At 40.4% G+C, this 18751-nt stretch overlaps 1 protein-coding gene across 1 annotated transcript; it reads left to right on the plus strand.

The window, feature by feature from the left end:
- Nucleotides 1–2739: 2739 nt before the first annotated feature.
- On the plus strand, nucleotides 2740–9510 carry LOC144534637 (uncharacterized). Its single transcript, XM_078276646.1, has 8 exons — nucleotides 2740–2779; nucleotides 6882–7180; nucleotides 7358–7422; nucleotides 7537–7724; nucleotides 8037–8266; nucleotides 8481–8545; nucleotides 8635–8783; nucleotides 8880–9510. The coding sequence occupies exons 1-8, from the start codon at nucleotides 2740–2742 to the stop codon at nucleotides 8963–8965; spliced, it is 1122 nt and encodes a 373-aa protein (XP_078132772.1). The 3' UTR covers nucleotides 8966–9510.
- Nucleotides 9511–18751: the final 9241 nt, after the last annotated feature.

Here is an 18751-nt window from a genome sequence, read left to right on the forward strand (position 1 = left end):
GATGTAAACTGGACTGAAATAGAAGACATTGAAAAAGTTTAAAACATTGAAAGCAGATAGAAAGGGGGGATATAAAACGTTTCATCTTAATTCTTTTGGGTGAGTACATTTTTAAGTCTGTATGTAATGCTATCAGGAGATGTCTCTCACTTATGAACTAAAAGTGGGATTGTTGCGATAGTGATTTTTGCGTTCAGGAAGCAGTTTTATCCTTTTTGTGAAGTTTCACTCACCATCATCAGACCTGGAGCAAACACTGTTGCTACAGCTAGCTACAGTAGATAAGCTGAATGACTCATTATGGGCAAGTGCCAATTTAAGCAAAAGCTTCAAACTTGAAAAATTGAATAAATTCATCATTTGACATTGGTTATTCCATCCATCCATTTTATGCCACTTATCTGAGTCCAGGTTGTGTTCATTTAATTAATTATCTCATTAATATTTGTTCTTATATAGCCTACTGCTGAGGAGTACTCAACAAATTGAATGTGTCCATATAAATATTATTGTTTTCTACTTTCACCAGTCTGATAATCATATACAGTATAATATCTGTTCAGTATGAATAAATGCAATTCTATTTTTCTTGCATTACTTCCTGCACCATTACCACAACACTAGAAATCTATATTTATTATTTTGTCCTTACTGACTGTCACACTGGTCAAACTAGTTTTAACATTCACATGCAGGTGGAATGCAGCAATACAAAAGAAGGGAGTATGCCATGGTAACGATCAAAGAAACTGACACATTGACAGTTGGAATCTGTACCTGGATATTTGGCTTTGTTTTTCGTTAAGGTGTAACAATATTTCTGACAAATGTCATCAGCCTACACTGTTCCATTATGTGTTCCAATATAATAATATATATTAACTGTCAAATAAGATGAACAAGAAGGGAGTGTGCCATTCATCAATAAGGTGTCACAACATTTCTGAATATCACCTATGAGTCACTGTATCACTAGCCTTGCTTCTTTTTCCCATGTAAAGGCCCTAATAGTTGCAGACTGTCACAGAAGGTGAACATTTTGGCAATATCACAGGTGAACTGGACTGAATTAAAAGACATTGAAAAAGTTTCAAATGTTAAAAGCAGATAGAAAGGGGGAACATTATGGTGGTGTCATGGTGGTGATTATGGTGTCATTGTTTATATATCTGGTAACACTTTACAATAAAGTAACCACAGGCTAAACAAACTGCTATAATGACTACTGTCATTTGGAGATTGAGTACTGTGTGCACTGTTAAAAAGTAAGTCTAGTAAGTAGGTAGGAGAGAGTTGGGGTAAGATGAGCCAGTTTTTACTTATGTGGATCTCCATGAAAGGGAAATTGAGACAGAAGTATAATGAATACATATACTGTTAATTTGGGATGTTGCCTATCAACTGAAAATATAAGAATGCACCTATGACAAAGATCTTTGGAAATATGACCTCAGAAAAAAAATTGACCATCCTATTTTTTACGTTTTAATGCAAGCATAATAAAAATTATTTATAATATTTATAAATAATTTTTTTTTTTTTAAAGCTACCTCAAACAACAACACAAAACAAACCAATTAAAGTTTAATTTTCCCTTTTAATCTTTTTATTTTTTTTACACACTCACACACACACACATAAACGTGTTTGGCAGAAAGAGCGTCCCTCCAGTGTGTTCAGTTCTAATTTCCAACTTTGTTAAACAGTTTCACAGTTTTGAACTTGTGAGTAGAAAACAACAGTTTGAACTTCCAGACCTCAAAAAAATGAAAAAGACTATTGGACATTCCATCCATCAAGGTTGCAGGGAAATATGAGTTGTTGCTCCCTCCTTGCAGGTCCCCCAACCTTTTGAGATTTAGGAAGGTTCTTCAGCACATCATTCGGGAATTTAAACCTATAACACAAAGACAAGAGCCATAATGAAAAAATCTGAATCGTTAAGCTTTTAAAGCAATGCTAAAATCATACTAAACAGCCCTGAATACATATCCTGGTAACTGTGACTGATAAGTTAACACATGCCAATTTCTTGTACAATAAATGTAATTTACTCTTGTATCTTGCTTTAGTTGCCATTAAATTGTATTAATATTATGGAATATATTAATTCTGTCACCTGTCCATCACTTTTGGTCAGATTGTCAAAGAACCCCCCGACTGTACTTTTGTTGAAGGCTGTAGCTCTGGTTCAATTTACCCCACATCATCTGGCTGACTTTGCCCCACAGTCACCATTTATGTAAAAACGACCTAGCTTAGCAATTCAGGCTAACCTTTAGCTTAATGATTCACATGGTTTTGTATATTGACAAATTACCAACATGTACCATACACAACTTTAGACCTAGATACATTTGCTTTGGCACAACAGCTAGTATACCTGCAATGCAGAAAATTGACTTTAACAAGCAAAAAAGTGCAACAACAACTTACCTCTTGTCCCATGTGCTTCTCCTCTTCACAGCAAAATAGAAATGATGGAGTCCTTGAGAATGTATGGTGACATGACGCCAAATATGCATTGTTGCCTAGAAACAGGGGGTGGGTCAACTTACCCACTGACTCATCTTACCCCACTCTCCCCTACTGTAGTAAGGGTAAGGGTAAGGTAACTTTTCATATGTTGCTTCTGTTAATAAGTCTCTATATTGTTTAATTTCATAGATTCAAAAGAAGACAAGATGGCTGTCATGCGGATCATATCAATGTTCCTGTTTCTTATAGGTAGGTTGAGCGATGTTTAACGGATTGCCGTTGAAATGTCTTGACAGAAAAGGTGTAACTTAACGTAACAGAAACTTAAAGGGCAGTTCTTGCGGACACAGCATGAAATATGTTATAGGAACACAGACACAGTCTGTTGTCACCTTTATATAATGTAGTTGATTCAGACAAGCTCTGTTTTGCTCACTAATTGCAGCAACGACAACCACAGCTGCCCTCAACAACAAACCACAGAAGCAGCAACGACAACCACAGCTGCAGCAACAACAACCACAGACGCAGCAACGACAACCACAGCTGCCCCAACAATAACCATAGAAGCAGCAACGACAACCACAGATGCAGCAACAACAACCACAGCTGCCCCAACAATAACCATAGAAGCAGCAACGACAACCACAGCTGCTCCAACAACAACCACAGACGCAGCAACGACAACCACAGCTGCCCAAACAACAACAACAGAAGCAGTAACGACAACCACAGCTGCCCCAACAACAACCACAGACGCAGCAACGACAACAACAGCTGCTCCAACAACAACCACAGAAGCAGCAACGACAACCACAGCTGCTCCAACAACAACCACAGAATCAGCAACGACAACCACAGCTGCAGCAACGACATCCACAGCTGCTCCAACAACAACCATAGAAGCAGCAACGACAACCACAGCTGCCCCAACAACAACCACAGAAGCAGCAACAACCACAGAAGCAGCAACGACAACCACAGCTGCTCCAACAACAACCACAGAAGCAGCAACGACAACCACAGCTGCAGCAACGACAACCACAGCTGCCCCAACAACAACCACAGAAGCAGCAACGACAACCACAGCTGCAGCAACGACAACCACAGCTGCCCCAACAACAACCACAGAAGCCACGACAACCACAGCTGCAGCAACGACAACCACAGCTGCCCCAACAACAACCACAGAATCAACAACGACAACCACAGCTGCAGCAACGACAACCACAGCAGCTAGCAACAACCACAGACATCAGCTCCAACAACAACGACAGAAGCAGCAACGACAACCACAGCTGCCCCAACTACAACCACAGAAGCCACGACAACCACAGCTGCCCCAACAACAACAACAGCAGCAACAACAACCACAGCTGCAGCTACGACAACAACAGCTGCTCCAACAACAACCACAGCTGCAGCAACGACAACCACAGCTGCTCCAACAACAACGACAGAAGCAGCAACGACAACCACACCTGCCCCAACAACAACCACAGAAGCAGCAACGACAACCACAGCTGCAGCAACGACAACCACAGCTGCCCCAACAACAACCACAGAAGCAGCAACGACAAACACAGCTGCCCCAACAACAACCACAGAAGCAGCAACGACAACCACAGCTGCCCCAACAACAACCACAGCTGCAGCAACGACAACCACAGCTGCTCCAACAACAACCACAGAAGCAGCAACGACAACCACAGCTGCAGCAACGACAACCACAGCTGCTCCAACAACAACCACAGAAGCAGCAACGACAACCACAGCTGCAGCAACGACAACCACAGCTGCCCCAACAACAACCACAGCTGCAGCAACGACAACCACAGCTGCTCCAACAACAACAACAGAAGCAGCAACGACAACCACAGCTGCAGCAACGACAACCACAGCTGCCCCAACAACAACCACAGAAGCAGCAACGACAACCACAGCTGCCCCAACAACAACCACAGAAGCAGCATCGACAACCACAGCTGCAGCAACGACAACCACAGCTGCTCCAACAACCACAGAATCAGCAACGACGACAGCTGCAGCAACGACAACCACAACTGCCCCAACAACAACCACAGAAGCCACGACAACGACAGCTGCCCCAACAACAACCACAGAAGCAGCAACGACAACCACAGCTGCAGCAACGACAACAACAGCTGCTCCAACAACAACCACAGAAGCAGCAACGACAACCACAGCTGCAGCAACGACAACCACAGCTGCCCCAACAACAACGACAGCTGCCCCAACAACAACCACAGCTGCAGCAACGACAACCACAGCTGCTCCAACAACAACGACAGAAGCAGCAACGACAACCACACCTGTTCCAACAACAACCACAGAAGCACCAACGACAACCACAGCTGCAGCAACGACAACCACAGCTGCAGCAACGACAACCACAGCTGCCCCAACAACCACAGAATCAGCAACGACAACCACAGCTGCAGCAACGACAACCACAGCTGCCCCAACAACAACCACAGAAGCCAACGACAACCACAGCTGCCCCAACAACAACCACAGAAGCAGCAACGACAACCACAGCTGCCCCAACAACAACCACAGAAGCAGCAACGACAACCACAGCTGCCCCAACAACAACCACAGAAGCAGCAACGACAACCACAGCTGCCCCAACAACAACAACAGCTGCTCCAACAACAACCACAGCTGCAGCAACGACAACCACAGCTGCTCCAACAACAACCACAGAAGCAGCAACGACAACCACAGCTGCCCCAACAACAACCACAGAAGCAGCAACAACAACGACAGCTGCTCCAACAACAACCACAGAAGCAGCAACGACAACCACAGCTGCAGCAACGACAACCACAGCTGCTCCAACAACAACCACAGAAGCAGCAACGACAACCACAGCTGCCCCAACAACAACCACAGAAGCAGCAACAACAACCACAGCTGCCCCAACAACCACAGAAGCAGCATCGACAACCACAGCTGCAGCAACGACAACCACAGCTGCTCCAACAACAACCACAGAATCAGCAACGACAACCACAGCTGCCGCAACAACAACCACAGCTGCTCCAACAACAACCACAGAAGCAGCAACGACAACCACAGCTGCCCCAACAACAACCACTGAAGCAGCAACGACAACCACAGCTGCCCCAACAACAACCACAGAAGCAGCAACGACAACCACAGCTGCCCCAACAACAACCACAGAAGCAGCAACGACAACCACAGCTGCCCCAACAACAGCTGCTCCAACAACAACCACAGCTGCCGTAACGACAACCACAGCTGCTCCAACAACAGCTGCTCCAACAACAACCACAGAAGCAGCAACGACAACCACAGCTGCCCCAACAACAACCACAGAAGCAGCAACGACAACCACAGCTGCAGCAACGACAACCACAGCTGCTCCAACAACAACCACAGAAGCAGCAACGACAACCACAGCTGCAGCAACGACAACCACAGCTGCCCCAACAACAACCACAGAAGCAGCAACGACAACCACAGCTGCAGCAACGACAACCACAGCTGCCCCAACAACAACCACAGAAGCAGCAACGACAACCACAGCTGCACCACCAACAACCACAGCTGCTCTAACAACAACCAAAGCTGCAGCAACGACAACCACAACTGCTCCCAACAACAACCACAGGAGCAGCAACGGCAACCACACCTGCAGCAAAGACAACAACAGCTGCCCCAACAACAACCACAGAAGCAGCAACGACAACCACAGCTGCCCCAACAACAACCACAGCCGCTCCTACGACAACCACAGCTGCCCCAACAACATCTACAACTGCAGCAACGACAACCACAGCTGCCCCATCAACAACCACAGAAGCAGCAACGACAACCACAGCTGCAGCAACGACAACTGCTCCAACAACCACAGAAGCAGCAACGACAACCATAGCTGCTCCAACAACAACCACAGCTGCAGCAACGACAACCACAGCTGCCCCAACCACAACCACAGCTGCTCCAACAACAACCAAAGCTGCACCAACGACAACAACAGCTGCCCCAACAACAACCACAGAAGCAGCAACGACAACCACAGCTGCCCCAACAACATCCACAACTGCAGCAACGACAACCACAGCTGCCCCATCCACAACCACAGCTGCTCCAACAACAACCAAAGCTGCAGCAACGACAACCACAGCTGCTCCAACAACAACCACAGCAACAGCAGCACCACAGCTGCAGCTCAGCACTGCAGCTCAACAACAACCACAGAGCAGCTACAACAACTGCATCTACACCACAGCTACAGCTACAACAGCAGCAACTACAACAGCAGCTACATCTACAACTACAGCAGCATCTACAACAGCTGCACCTACAACAGCTACATGCTACAACAGCCCAACAGCATCCACATACTGCAACAGCTTCATCTACAACAGCTACACATACAACAGCAGCACCTACATCAGCTGTGCCTACAACAGCTACATCTACAACAGCAGCACCTACAACAGCTACATCTACAACAGCTGCATCTACAACAGCTGCATCTACAACAGCTGCATCTACAACAGCTGCATCTCCAACAGCTGCACCAATCACTTTGGCCCCTGAACCTGTGTATAGCCTCTCTGTAGCCTTGGAAGGGGAACCTTTCTCAGATGCCCTTACTGACACCAGCAGCAGTGAATTCAAAAACCTTAAAGAACGAGTCATAAATACGGTAAGTGCACTTTCATATTAAACATTTGTCATTGAATGTCAGTGTATTACCTTAAAAGACAAATATCTTAAGATGAAAATTAATTTCAGTCAAATTTGCATAACTGTATCATTGAATATTATGGAAATTGTACTTGAAAATGAATTAAGGTCTTTAAATATTGTTTCCTTTTTGCAGTGTTCTGCAATATACAAAAAACAATTTGGAAACAAGTTTGACCACTGCAACGTGAAAAAGTTCAGGTAAAACATTTCTCACAGTTCTTACTAAATATGCAGGATTTGGTTCTTGACACAAGGCAATAGAATATGTTATATCATTATTTAATACACATCCCTTTTGGTTTCATGATACAGTGCCTTCAACAGACCTCCAACACGAGTGACTGGAACTGAAGCAACTATTGAGGTTGTGTTCAATAGGACTACTCCTATTGCAGATCTCCCACAGAATAATGTCATTGCTGAAGTCTTAGAAAAAGCTGTGACTAATACAAACAATACCTTCAGTGTGAGCATAAATCCAGCCTCAGTCAATTTACTAGGTATGTAAACAAATGTTTCACTTTCATTATGTAAAACATTTAGATTAACGAGCTGCTAATGCTTTGTTATTAAATTTGCCAATAATATGATGTTGTGACACAAGAAATTGAAGTATAGACAGGAAGATTCATAAAGACAACTTCCGTGTTGTACAGTTCAAACTACGGAGGATGTGCTATTCTCTATGCTACCTTGTTTACAGTCAGAATAATTGTTGTTTTTTAAGCCTTTTATAATGGTTAAGACATTTTTTTTTTTTTACTTGGGCAACAATACTTATTTACATATTCTTAAAATATTTGTTTTTACAGAAGGTCCAGTTCCAACTACAACCACAGCACCTACAACTGCGGCACCTACGACTGCAACAGCTACATCTACCTCACTAACAACTGGCATATCTACTACTGCTGCAACTACAACAGCAGCACCTACAACAGCAAGGGTGTCTTTCAGATCTGTTCAAAGCACATTTACAAATGACTTGCTTAATCCATCATCTACAGCTTTTAAAAATCGGGCTGCAATGATAAAGGGACAGGTAAGAACACTCACTCGCCAGTCTACATATAAAAAGGTCACTTATTCAAATTTCCAAAATGCATTGATGACAGAGGCATCAAGGGGAATGTTAAAACAGATTAAACTACACCTTGCTCCAGCTTACTGTACAACTTATCTCTTACACACACATTCCAAGGTTCCAATGCAAGAGTAAAAAGTCTTTAAACTCAACTTCTTTTCTCTTTATGCAGCTTGAACCTGTTTTCCATAGGACATTCCCTTCCTCCTTCAAGTCCTTGGAAGTGGTTTCATTCAGGTAATTTGTTAAGATGTATCTTGTTACAATTTAAGAATAGTGGACTTTGTCTCATATTTTAAACAATATTTTTGTTTATCTTTCTGCAGGAGTGGATCAGTCATCAACACCATTGACCTTAACTTTGTAAGCCCATTTGCTCCTAATAACACTCAGATTGCAAACACTTTGATCAACGCAGCTTCGAGCGTCAGCGGCTTCGACATTGAAGGCAGCTCCATCAACGTGAATGGCATCTGTAAGCAATATTGAGTGCTACTTGATCAAGATTAAGGTCAAAGTTGCACAACTGATTGTTAAACTAATGTTTCATTTCCATTTTCCTCATTTACAGCATCAAGTGGAGTAAGCCAGAAGATGAGTCTCGTCACCGCATCCTGCCTTGTACTGTTGTCATGGCTACTGTCAAGCCAACAATAGCATCCGTGCTGATTCTTGAATGTCTGAAGTCTTTAACAGCTTCGGATGAACCTAATCAACCAAACCAAACCAAATTCAACTTTTAAGCACCTGGTTAATTGAACCATTACTAGAATAGTAAGCCACAATATATAACATTAGGCTCTGGACTGTCAGAAAATAATTGCACTATTAATATACAAATAAATTATTTTGTCTTTACTGAGCACTCTCCTATAGCAATATTTAACTTGGTTACAGTTTTACTGACAGAAAGTAACACCATAAAATGACTTTCATTTTGTTCTGAATGAAGTTTTATCAAAGGTCATGGTGTACATGCCATGGTATACATTATGTATATAATATATATATATATGTGTGTGTGCCCAAATAATACACAGTCAATATTCTTATTTATTCAAAGTTTATTTATGTAATCAATCAAAGCTGTATTCTGTGATATTTCCAATAGCTTGTACAATTTATGTGAAAACTTTACACTGAGCTGCTGTGCCTTTGTGAAATATTGCTACTCCTATACTTGCAAGTATAAATGAATTACAAAGACCAAACTTGGTTTACTTTCCTTATTTGTTTCACTCTCCTTTTTTTGAAAACCACTCCTGCTCCAAAAGAAACTTCCACCACATCCCACAACATGGATAATACACTTTTCACCAGGTCTGATAACAGTCAGAATGTCCGTCCGTCCGTGAGATAACATGTTCACGAGGCAGTGCAAATGGTGTCTTGTAACTGGTGTCTTTTAAGGCTATTGGTGTGAGAAAACCTTTTCCCACATTGTTCACATGAGTACGGCTTCTCTCCGTTGTGAACACGTCGGTGTCTTTTAAGGCTACTGTTCTGAGAAAAAGTTTCCCCACATTGTTCACACTGGTATGGCTTCTCTCTATTGTGAACTAGTTGATGCCTTTTTAGGTTCCACTTTACTACTTACTTTACTAAGAAAGCTAAAGAACATATATCACATCTGTATAGATTCTTTTTGGTGTGAACTCCCTGATGAATCTTTAAATATTTTGATGTTGTGAAGGATTTGACACAGTGATGACAGTGGTGACATTTGGTTCCCTCTCCTGCTCTCCGTTTCTATAGCAACAGACAGAAAGAGAGAGTTAGTGAACAACCTTCTTTAAACCCTGGACTTGCACTCACTCACAATTTTAACTAATTTATACAATAATCTATGACAAAATGAAGGAAAATGTGTGCCAGTTACAGACATGTTATTATGGAAGCACATGTACTCTTCATAACTTTTATGAGTTCTGAAATATTCAAAATGTTTCAGGCAAGATGTAATGAAACAACTGTAACGCTGTAAGGAAACAGCGAGAGAAAGCTTGGTAGACGATTGCGGACCGCCTGAATGCGTAAGCAGCCTAAAAATATACATTTACTGACCACTGCTCTGAAACCGTCATAATCATACCATTCAAGGAGTAAGGCTACTAATCATTTGCACAAATTAACAGTTGTAACCTACTCTCTGCCTTAAAAGTGAGCAGAAGATAATGTTACTCAGGAAATTGACCATGAAGATCAATTACAACCACTTATTTACAATGCTATAATATGATTTGTAGCCTACATACCTCTCTCTCTCACTCTGTCTCTCCCTCTCTCTCGAATGGGCTAAAATATACATTTCCTAAGTAACATATTAACCCCCACTGCTCGCTTTTAAGGCAAAGTGTACAGCTGTTAATTTGTGCAAATGACAATTGACTCCTTCAATGGTTTCAGTTAAGAGCAGTAGTTCATAAATGTATATTTGTATACTAGCATTCAGTCGGTCCGCTATTATCTGCCACTTTTGTTTTGTTTTTACAGAGGCCGAGATTCCTTCTCTACATATTATACTATATGCTTTGCTTCCTCGTATATTTGGACATAGAAAAGAAAGACACTGAAGAACTTGGACTGAAATCTAGAAACTATAAAGATAATAAAGTGATGAACTCAATGTCCATTGTAAACATGACTGTAACAGTGTATTCATCAGAAACTAAAAATATAATGATATGATATAATAATATATACAAAAACCATTGAGGTGTCCTCTCCCTGTTGTTTCATGAATGTACAGTAGTCTACATCACTATATAGTTACTGGTCCAGTGAAGACTATAACTAAGGAGGATTGTACAATTAGGATAGGTTTTATAATTGTACAATCCTCTGAAATTATAGTCCCAGTTTGCTAAGAATGCCAGATACAATGCACATGGAAAAGTAATATACTGTACATGATCCTTTATTGTCAAAGAATACAAAAAGAAATAAATGATCTAAAAAGATGTATTGGTCTCTGACCAGTCTGCCGTTGTTAGAACCATTATAGAAACACGTGTACAGGACTTTATATATTATCCTTCATCGCTGACTTCATTTAAAACACATTTGAAACTTTATCAGCCTTTTCTTCCGGCGTCTTCAAGAGTGGCAGCCTTCTCTGTAGCTCGTCTGTTACATGTCTGTTTTTGTCCTCTTAACTTTTTTCTCTTCTAACTTCTTTAAGTTAGAAGAGAAAAAAGTTAAGAGGACAAAAACAGACACGTAACATAACGTAATATGTAGTCTACAGCTGGGGATGGATTAAAGAACTAGATTGTTATATTCCCTATTATAATTTATTGTTATGCATTTGCACTTTCTATCTGACATGGAGCATAATAAACATGCAACCTGTTCATTATCATTACCTGTGAAACTGTTGATTTCTACATGGCAGTTAAATTAATATTGTCTTTTTATACCATTGGTATTGACTGGTTTGAGTTCTTTTATTGGTATAGACAAGGGACATGGGCATCACCATCATATATTTAGGGGGACGCAATTGACCAATCTCACGCACACATGCCTTTCATCACACCCATTTTTCGTCCTCGCTTTCTGTGATGAAGGCTACATTTATGATCATTAATTGACAGTTCAGCAGAAAACAGTGCCCTTGTAGCCTAGTCTAAGTTTAGGCCTAACTACCTGTGCATCACCTGTGTGGCTGTTTTAAATCTGAGCAGCGCTTCTCTGCATCAACAGCTCACAATGTCTTGTTTTTAATTTATTGGCCTACATAAAATAGCGAACAAATATGAGTTGATATGTGTGAAACATTGAAATTTACACACACAAATTGATCATTGTGAATGATTTTAGATATCCAGCTGGTCACCCTAAAATGCACCAGAATGAAATCACATCTACGAAATTCAAAATTTTCTGGGTGAGGACCCCCAGACACAAAGCACAAGCACAAACAGCCCCACCTACAATATTTTTCACCAATTTTATTTATATAGCACATTTCAGCACAAGGCAACTCAAAGTGCTTTACATAAAACATCAAACATTAAAAAGCAAAGAGTAAAAATGGAAAATAAAAAATATAAAAATATTAACGAATACAGATTTAATATGAGATAAAAAACAAGAATAAAATTGGCCCTAAGCCATTTACAGATTTATAAACCAGCAGAAGTATTTTGAAATTAATTCTTTGAGGCACTGGAAGCCAGTGTAGAGACTTCAGAACTGGAGTGATGTGATCCAGTCTCTTGGTCTTAGTGAGGAATCGAGCAGCAGCGTTCTGAATCAGCTGCAACTGTCTGATTTTTTAGGGAGACCTGTGAAGACACCGTTATAGTAGTCAAGTCTACTGAAGATAAAAGCATGGACAAGTTTTTCCAAATCCTGCTGAGACATAAGTCCTTTAACCCTTGATATATTCTTAAGGTGATAATAGGCTGACTTTGTAATTGTCTTAATGTGGCTGTTGAAATTCAGGTCTGAGTCCGTGACTACACCAAGATTTCTGGCTTTGTCTGAAAGAAGAGACGTGTTTATAATCTGTAGAAGATCTGAAGCCAAACAACTTAGAACATTTTTGAAAACGTCTGTTGGTATAATATCAAGGCAGCAGGAGGAGGTTTTCAGTTGTTGTATAATGTCCTCCAAGTTGTTGTGGTTGATCATATGAAATTGTGTCATAATGGAATTTGTTTTCTTGGACACTGTGACAACACAGGTCCTACACTTGATGTGGAGACACTGACTGTTTGTCTAATTTTCTGAATTTTATCTGTGAAGAAGATGGCAAATTCACAGGCCTTGGTGGATAAAAGTTCAGATGCTACTGGTACTGGAGGGTTTTTTAACCTATCGACAGTAGCAAACAAAGCACGTGAATTATTATTGTTTCTAGCAATAATGTCAGGGAAGAAGGACCGCCTTGCATTCCTCAGTTCCAAATTATGAATGCGAAGTCTCTCTTAATAGGTGTCATAATGGACCTGGAGATTAGTTTTTCGCCACCTGCGTTCAGCTTTTCGACACTCTTTTTTCTGATCTGTGTGAAGTGTGTTATTTCTCCATGGAGATCTTTTCTTACCAGAGACAGTTTTTACCTTAATGGGTGCAATGGCATCAATAACATTTGTAATTTTACAATTGAATGTATTTATAAATTGTATTTTACTCTCTGTACAGCATTGAAAATGTGCCATTTTATGTCCCTAAAACAAAAGTGTCTTGCAAAGCTGAATGAACAAAATTTGTTCATAATTATTTTATAATCTAGTTGTGTAATGTGAAAAATAAATTATTTACTTTTTAAAAATTCATCCTTTGTTGTTTTTAAAGGATTTCAAGCAGTTTTCGTATTAGGTATATTGCAGAAGCAGTAAAAATGGCTTGTCCCTCAGTATGATTTTTCTAGTATTACTGGCTTTTTAGGATAAAAAAGTCAAACTATCATAAAAATTGTTTTCGTAATATTTTTAAAATGCTGAAAAACTACATTTTACATTGGTCCCCATGTTGTCTTCAACCCTGTTACTTTTGGATAAAACCCCCCTTGGAGATAATGAACTTTGCCAAAAGTGATCATTTCCAGGAAGTGATATCACCTGCCTTTCAGGAAGTTGATGGTGAAAAGACAAGTAAGTGTTGTTTCTTTTAATTACTTTTCTTACAATTTTGCTCTGTCTGACAGAAGGGGACAAGGTCATTTTGTCAACCACGTTACCATAAAATCATGCATTAAAAAGTAATTTGATTTAAGATTTAAATGTAAATATTTAACAGCATTTTAATCTCTCTTGAATGCACACCATGTGATGTCATGGTGTCCACCACATGGCTAGTAATGGCTGCCAATAACATATTTTTTGTCAACCCTGTTACTGTCAACCGTGAACTGTCAATCCTCTCATCGGATGCTACATGTGTGTTCAACACTAGAGTTATTTATGTAATACAAAATTATTTATATAATATACATGAATATTACAAGAACACTAATATTGTTTACTTAAAATGCCTGTTTTTGCTTATTTTATCTGTTAGGATATGTCTAAGTCAAATGTATGAGACATGCTGGCAAGAACAGATTTTCTGACCGATTTTTATGTTAAGTAAAATGGAACAATGTCCCACTCAAATATTTGTGTTACTATTACTTTGTTTTCATAACTTTTTCTTAAAAGATGCTGAGAAATCTCAATTATGAAATCACAAAACGTAAATCAGTATATTCACCCATGGAAAAAAGTATACTATACTATCCTCAACATTTTCCATTTGAAAATACTCTTAATGTAAAAAGGGGGGGTTATCATTCATGATATATCACATTTGATTTAAATATGACAAATGAATGTGTTTGTAACAGGGTTGACATAGCACACATACCTCTGTTGATTCTTTTTTAAATAAATAAGATAGCCTGAGGTGGAAAATAAGATATTTATAATGCAAAGTTTTCATAGAATGACCCAGTAGCTAGCTAGCTAATTTAACTTTACGTAACGTTAACAACCGTTAACCAGCCGTAGGCTATCTGTCAATGTCAATGAACCAAAGGACAGTCAAATTGGGATATTAACTGAGAGGTTACATAAGCAAGCAGAAAAGACTTATCTGGCAATAATGTTTTCAACGTAGATGAGACGGATTTATTTTTGTGAGAAAGCTAACGTTAGTTAGCTAGCTAACTGTTAAACTTAACGGTCGGTGTATTTTGGTCATTACATAAACGCGTATTAAAAACCAACAAACGAATCATTATTTGATTTTAATGGATTGCTGCCATAAAACGTGCTACAAGCAGACAGAACCAAACCGAGCGATGAGAGCCCACAAACAATGGATTTCGGTTATGCTGTGACCACTATGAGGTAACGTAACAGAAATATCTTAGCGTAACGTTAGCTAGCAAACAGGCTAAAACGGTTTCTAAGGTGGCATTAAAACAAAGCAGTAAATCAGAGAAATAAAACATTGTTTTGGCCGATTTATCACTCATCTTACTATCACTAATCTTATCCAGACAAACAGCAAATTATATATCCAGCAACAAAATGTTGATAGTTTGTCTATTAATCTTAATGTGCTTATTTTAATGTCGTTAGGCCTATAACGTTTAAGTAGCATTCCCGTGAAGTTTGTGTGGCATTCTTGCCATGTGCACGTCTGGTGAAAGCAGGTTCATCCTAAAAATCAAACAGCTAAGATAAATCAATGTACTGATAGCTGTTTATAATGCTAGATAGTTGGTCTATGACTGTATTTGATGATTTCATGTCTAAGGGTTAGGGTTAGGGTTAGGTTATGCTATGATGCTAACTGGCATGTCATTGAACACAATGTTGCTCACCTTCTTCACTGGGACAGGGAGGGGCACAGTTAGGGGGAGACTGGGCTGCTGCTGACTCATCTGTTAAGTCTGCTAAAAGGGGCAGGGACAATGATTTAATATGAATATCTTGCTAAACGTTTCCCTGCACTGATTAAATGGTGATTAAATGTAGGCTAACACTAGTCTGTAGCTAGCTATCTCATTTCACTATGGACATTAAGCCAACAGGTTAATACCACTCACAGACTACAGGCTACCCACCTTTCTTGGTGACAAACTGAGTTACAGTTTGACACCCTTTCCTTTGTCTTTCCTCTCTCTCTTTTCTCTCTTTCCTTTTTTGAAAACCAGATTTTGATTTAACGTTACTTGGCAACATCGTGGTCACTGTAGTTCTGGCGGATCTACTGACTACAACCATAGACAGTATATACGTATGGACCAACAGATCCCGCTGCTCTGGACGGAGACCAGTGAAGGATATTAGAAGCACTTTTCCAGTGAGTGCTGAGCGTTACTGAGCAGCCTCCAACTGAGAGAGACGACGTAAATGTGCCGTGAGCAACGTGTCTGAAAGTTGGAAGTCTTCTGGTAGCTGTGCCAAGAGAAATCTCAATCATTCCCAATCTAGCAGAGACGGAGAGCGTAGGTATATGTAAGGAGATAACATAGACACAGGCTAATTATTGATCACTAAAATGATAGTTAACATTAGTAATTACACTTAAACAGCTAATGTGAGACAAAACTGCCTGCGCGCTTCTCCTGTACTGTACGGTAATTCCTCTACTATGAGACAGTAAGTCTCGTGGTTATGACACAATCGTTAGCCTATTTTTACAAAAGTGTCTGCTACAGAACCATAACGTGAGCTACAAGGTAATGGAGCCTTTTATACATTGTCGTGTTTCTTTAGAAATAAACAATGGACAAATAGAATCTTTAAACGCTTCAGATGTAAAGTTATTCGCTGTCAAAGTGGCGCCAAAATGAATGGCAGTCAATGGAATGCTAACGGAAGGTGATAGCTTATTAGCATCAAAATGGTGCCATAGGAGGTTCGCGGTCCGAGGAGAAGCTTACCCCCTTGACTGCAACTAAACACCGTCACTGAGTGCTCTAAGGCAGGACCAAACCATTTCATGCAGATACAGGGGGGTGGTCGGTCAATATGGATGTTTACTTTTTGGTCAATGGGGATATTTAACTTTTACTGCCAAAAACAAGTAAAAACAAAGAGATCAATTAATTGTATTATTATATTTGAAATATATATACTGAATGATGATGGTTTAATCATTTTATATTAGTTTTTACCTATTTGTTGGGGCCCCTGTCAGTCATGGGCCCTTGGAATTGTCCTAACTTTTCCCCCCTATACGGCGCCCCTGGGAGGGTCATCCAACATTTTTTAGTCTGGGCGAGGGGGCACCCAACTTTTTTATTCATGAAAAGAGCAAAATTTCAAAGTGGCTTGTTTGGTGCATATTTATCCATGTAGCTCTCAGTCTCGGCCCCCTAGCAGATGGGTCTGACCGCATACGCGGAGTTTGCTGGGGGGGCAGGGGGAGGACTGCCCCCCTGGTGGCTCAAACAGGTAATTGTTTAAAAAATGAGTGGAATAATTACGTTTGGCATGACCAGATATTTTATAAATATTTTAAATAACACAAAACAACTAAATGGTGGTAGGTAATACATCAGATTTCATATATTGCTTTAGTAAAAAAATATTACCTGGCTGACGATGGGAGCAGCAGGACGCAAAAAACGAAAATTACTGTTGCACTAGTCTGGACATCTTGCCGTGCCAACCTTGCAATAAAGGTTTCCTAAATGCCATGCATATAAATGTGATGTCAGCTTATTAATTGATTGTGGGTTTTGTGTAGATTTGGACTTGTATACGTTTATTCCACTTTGTTTAAACGGCGAAGTGAAGAGGCCTCGTTCACCTGTTTGGAGCTGGCTGGTGAACGGGACGCTCGTATAGGCCTTGCTGGATACACCGGGGCTCTGTTTGTGGATCTACTGATCACTGTGGATTACTTTTTTTCCGTGTCATTGGATTACGGCAAAATACAGATCTTTTTTCTCAACGTGTCTTAACGTTTTATGGTGAGTTTGGAGAGGCATCTCAACAGACTGGAGGTCCAACACTGATTGGTCACCGTTACATTTTAGTTGAATTTAAGCGTCTGTCTATTGCGTTCCAAGACAGCCGTGCCACCAATTGTTAAATTGTTACAATGTAACTTAAAATCTGCTTTAAAAATAAAAATATGTGTTTTGGAATATAATGTTCAGCTTCGGCACCTTTACCTATGTGCTAAAATATACAATGACGAAGCCTAGTGACAAGTCCATAGCAACCAGTGTTGAATTGTTATTTCCCAGTGTCCTTTGCTGAATGGTCTCAATGTTTTATTGTTTTATTTCATGTGAATACTAGTTTACTAGAGGAGTAACATAGTATTTGAAGTAATGCAGTAATGCAGGAAGTGTGCATTTAGTTTCCATGCTTATTGTTTTTCCACAACAATGCTAGTGAGTAAATCTACTGAAATGGCCCCCCCACCATAACAGAGGAGTGGGATGTGTAAGATGAGAATGCAGAGGTTAACTCCTGTATGTCATGGCTGTAAAAATCAAATGGTAGCTGTACTTCTTTGCTAAGTGCAAACTTGCACGCAAGGGGGGTGGGGTCATGCCTCTTTTTCAAATCATTTTGGAGAGTCATAGGAAAGTTACTACTGACGAGGAGATGGTCGAGTCTGTTTAGGTTAGAGGCCACAAAACTCATCCGGTGGCCCCTTAATTAAATAATGAACAGTCCCTAAATGTTTTTTTTTTGTAAGGTTGCTTTTACACTTAGGGCGTTTTCACACATACCTCATTTGGTCCGGACTTACGGACTTTTCAGTTTGATCCGAACCAAAATTAGAGGTGTGAAAGCTCCCCCGGTCCACCAAAAGAGGTAGTCTCGGTCCGGACCAAACTGAACCATGGTCCAGTTCGTTTATAGTGTGAAAGCATTTTTTGGATGGTTCGGACTTTCGGACCAAATACAAGAAGCTCTGGCAGGCTCTCCTTGTGTTACAAGACCGGGGAAGCTCCTTTAAGGAATAGCTTAGTGCTTATAT

The sequence above is a fragment of the Sander vitreus genome, chromosome 19, assembly GCF_031162955.1.
Source record: "Sander vitreus isolate 19-12246 chromosome 19, sanVit1, whole genome shotgun sequence".
NCBI lineage: Eukaryota > Metazoa > Chordata > Actinopteri > Perciformes > Percidae > Sander > Sander vitreus.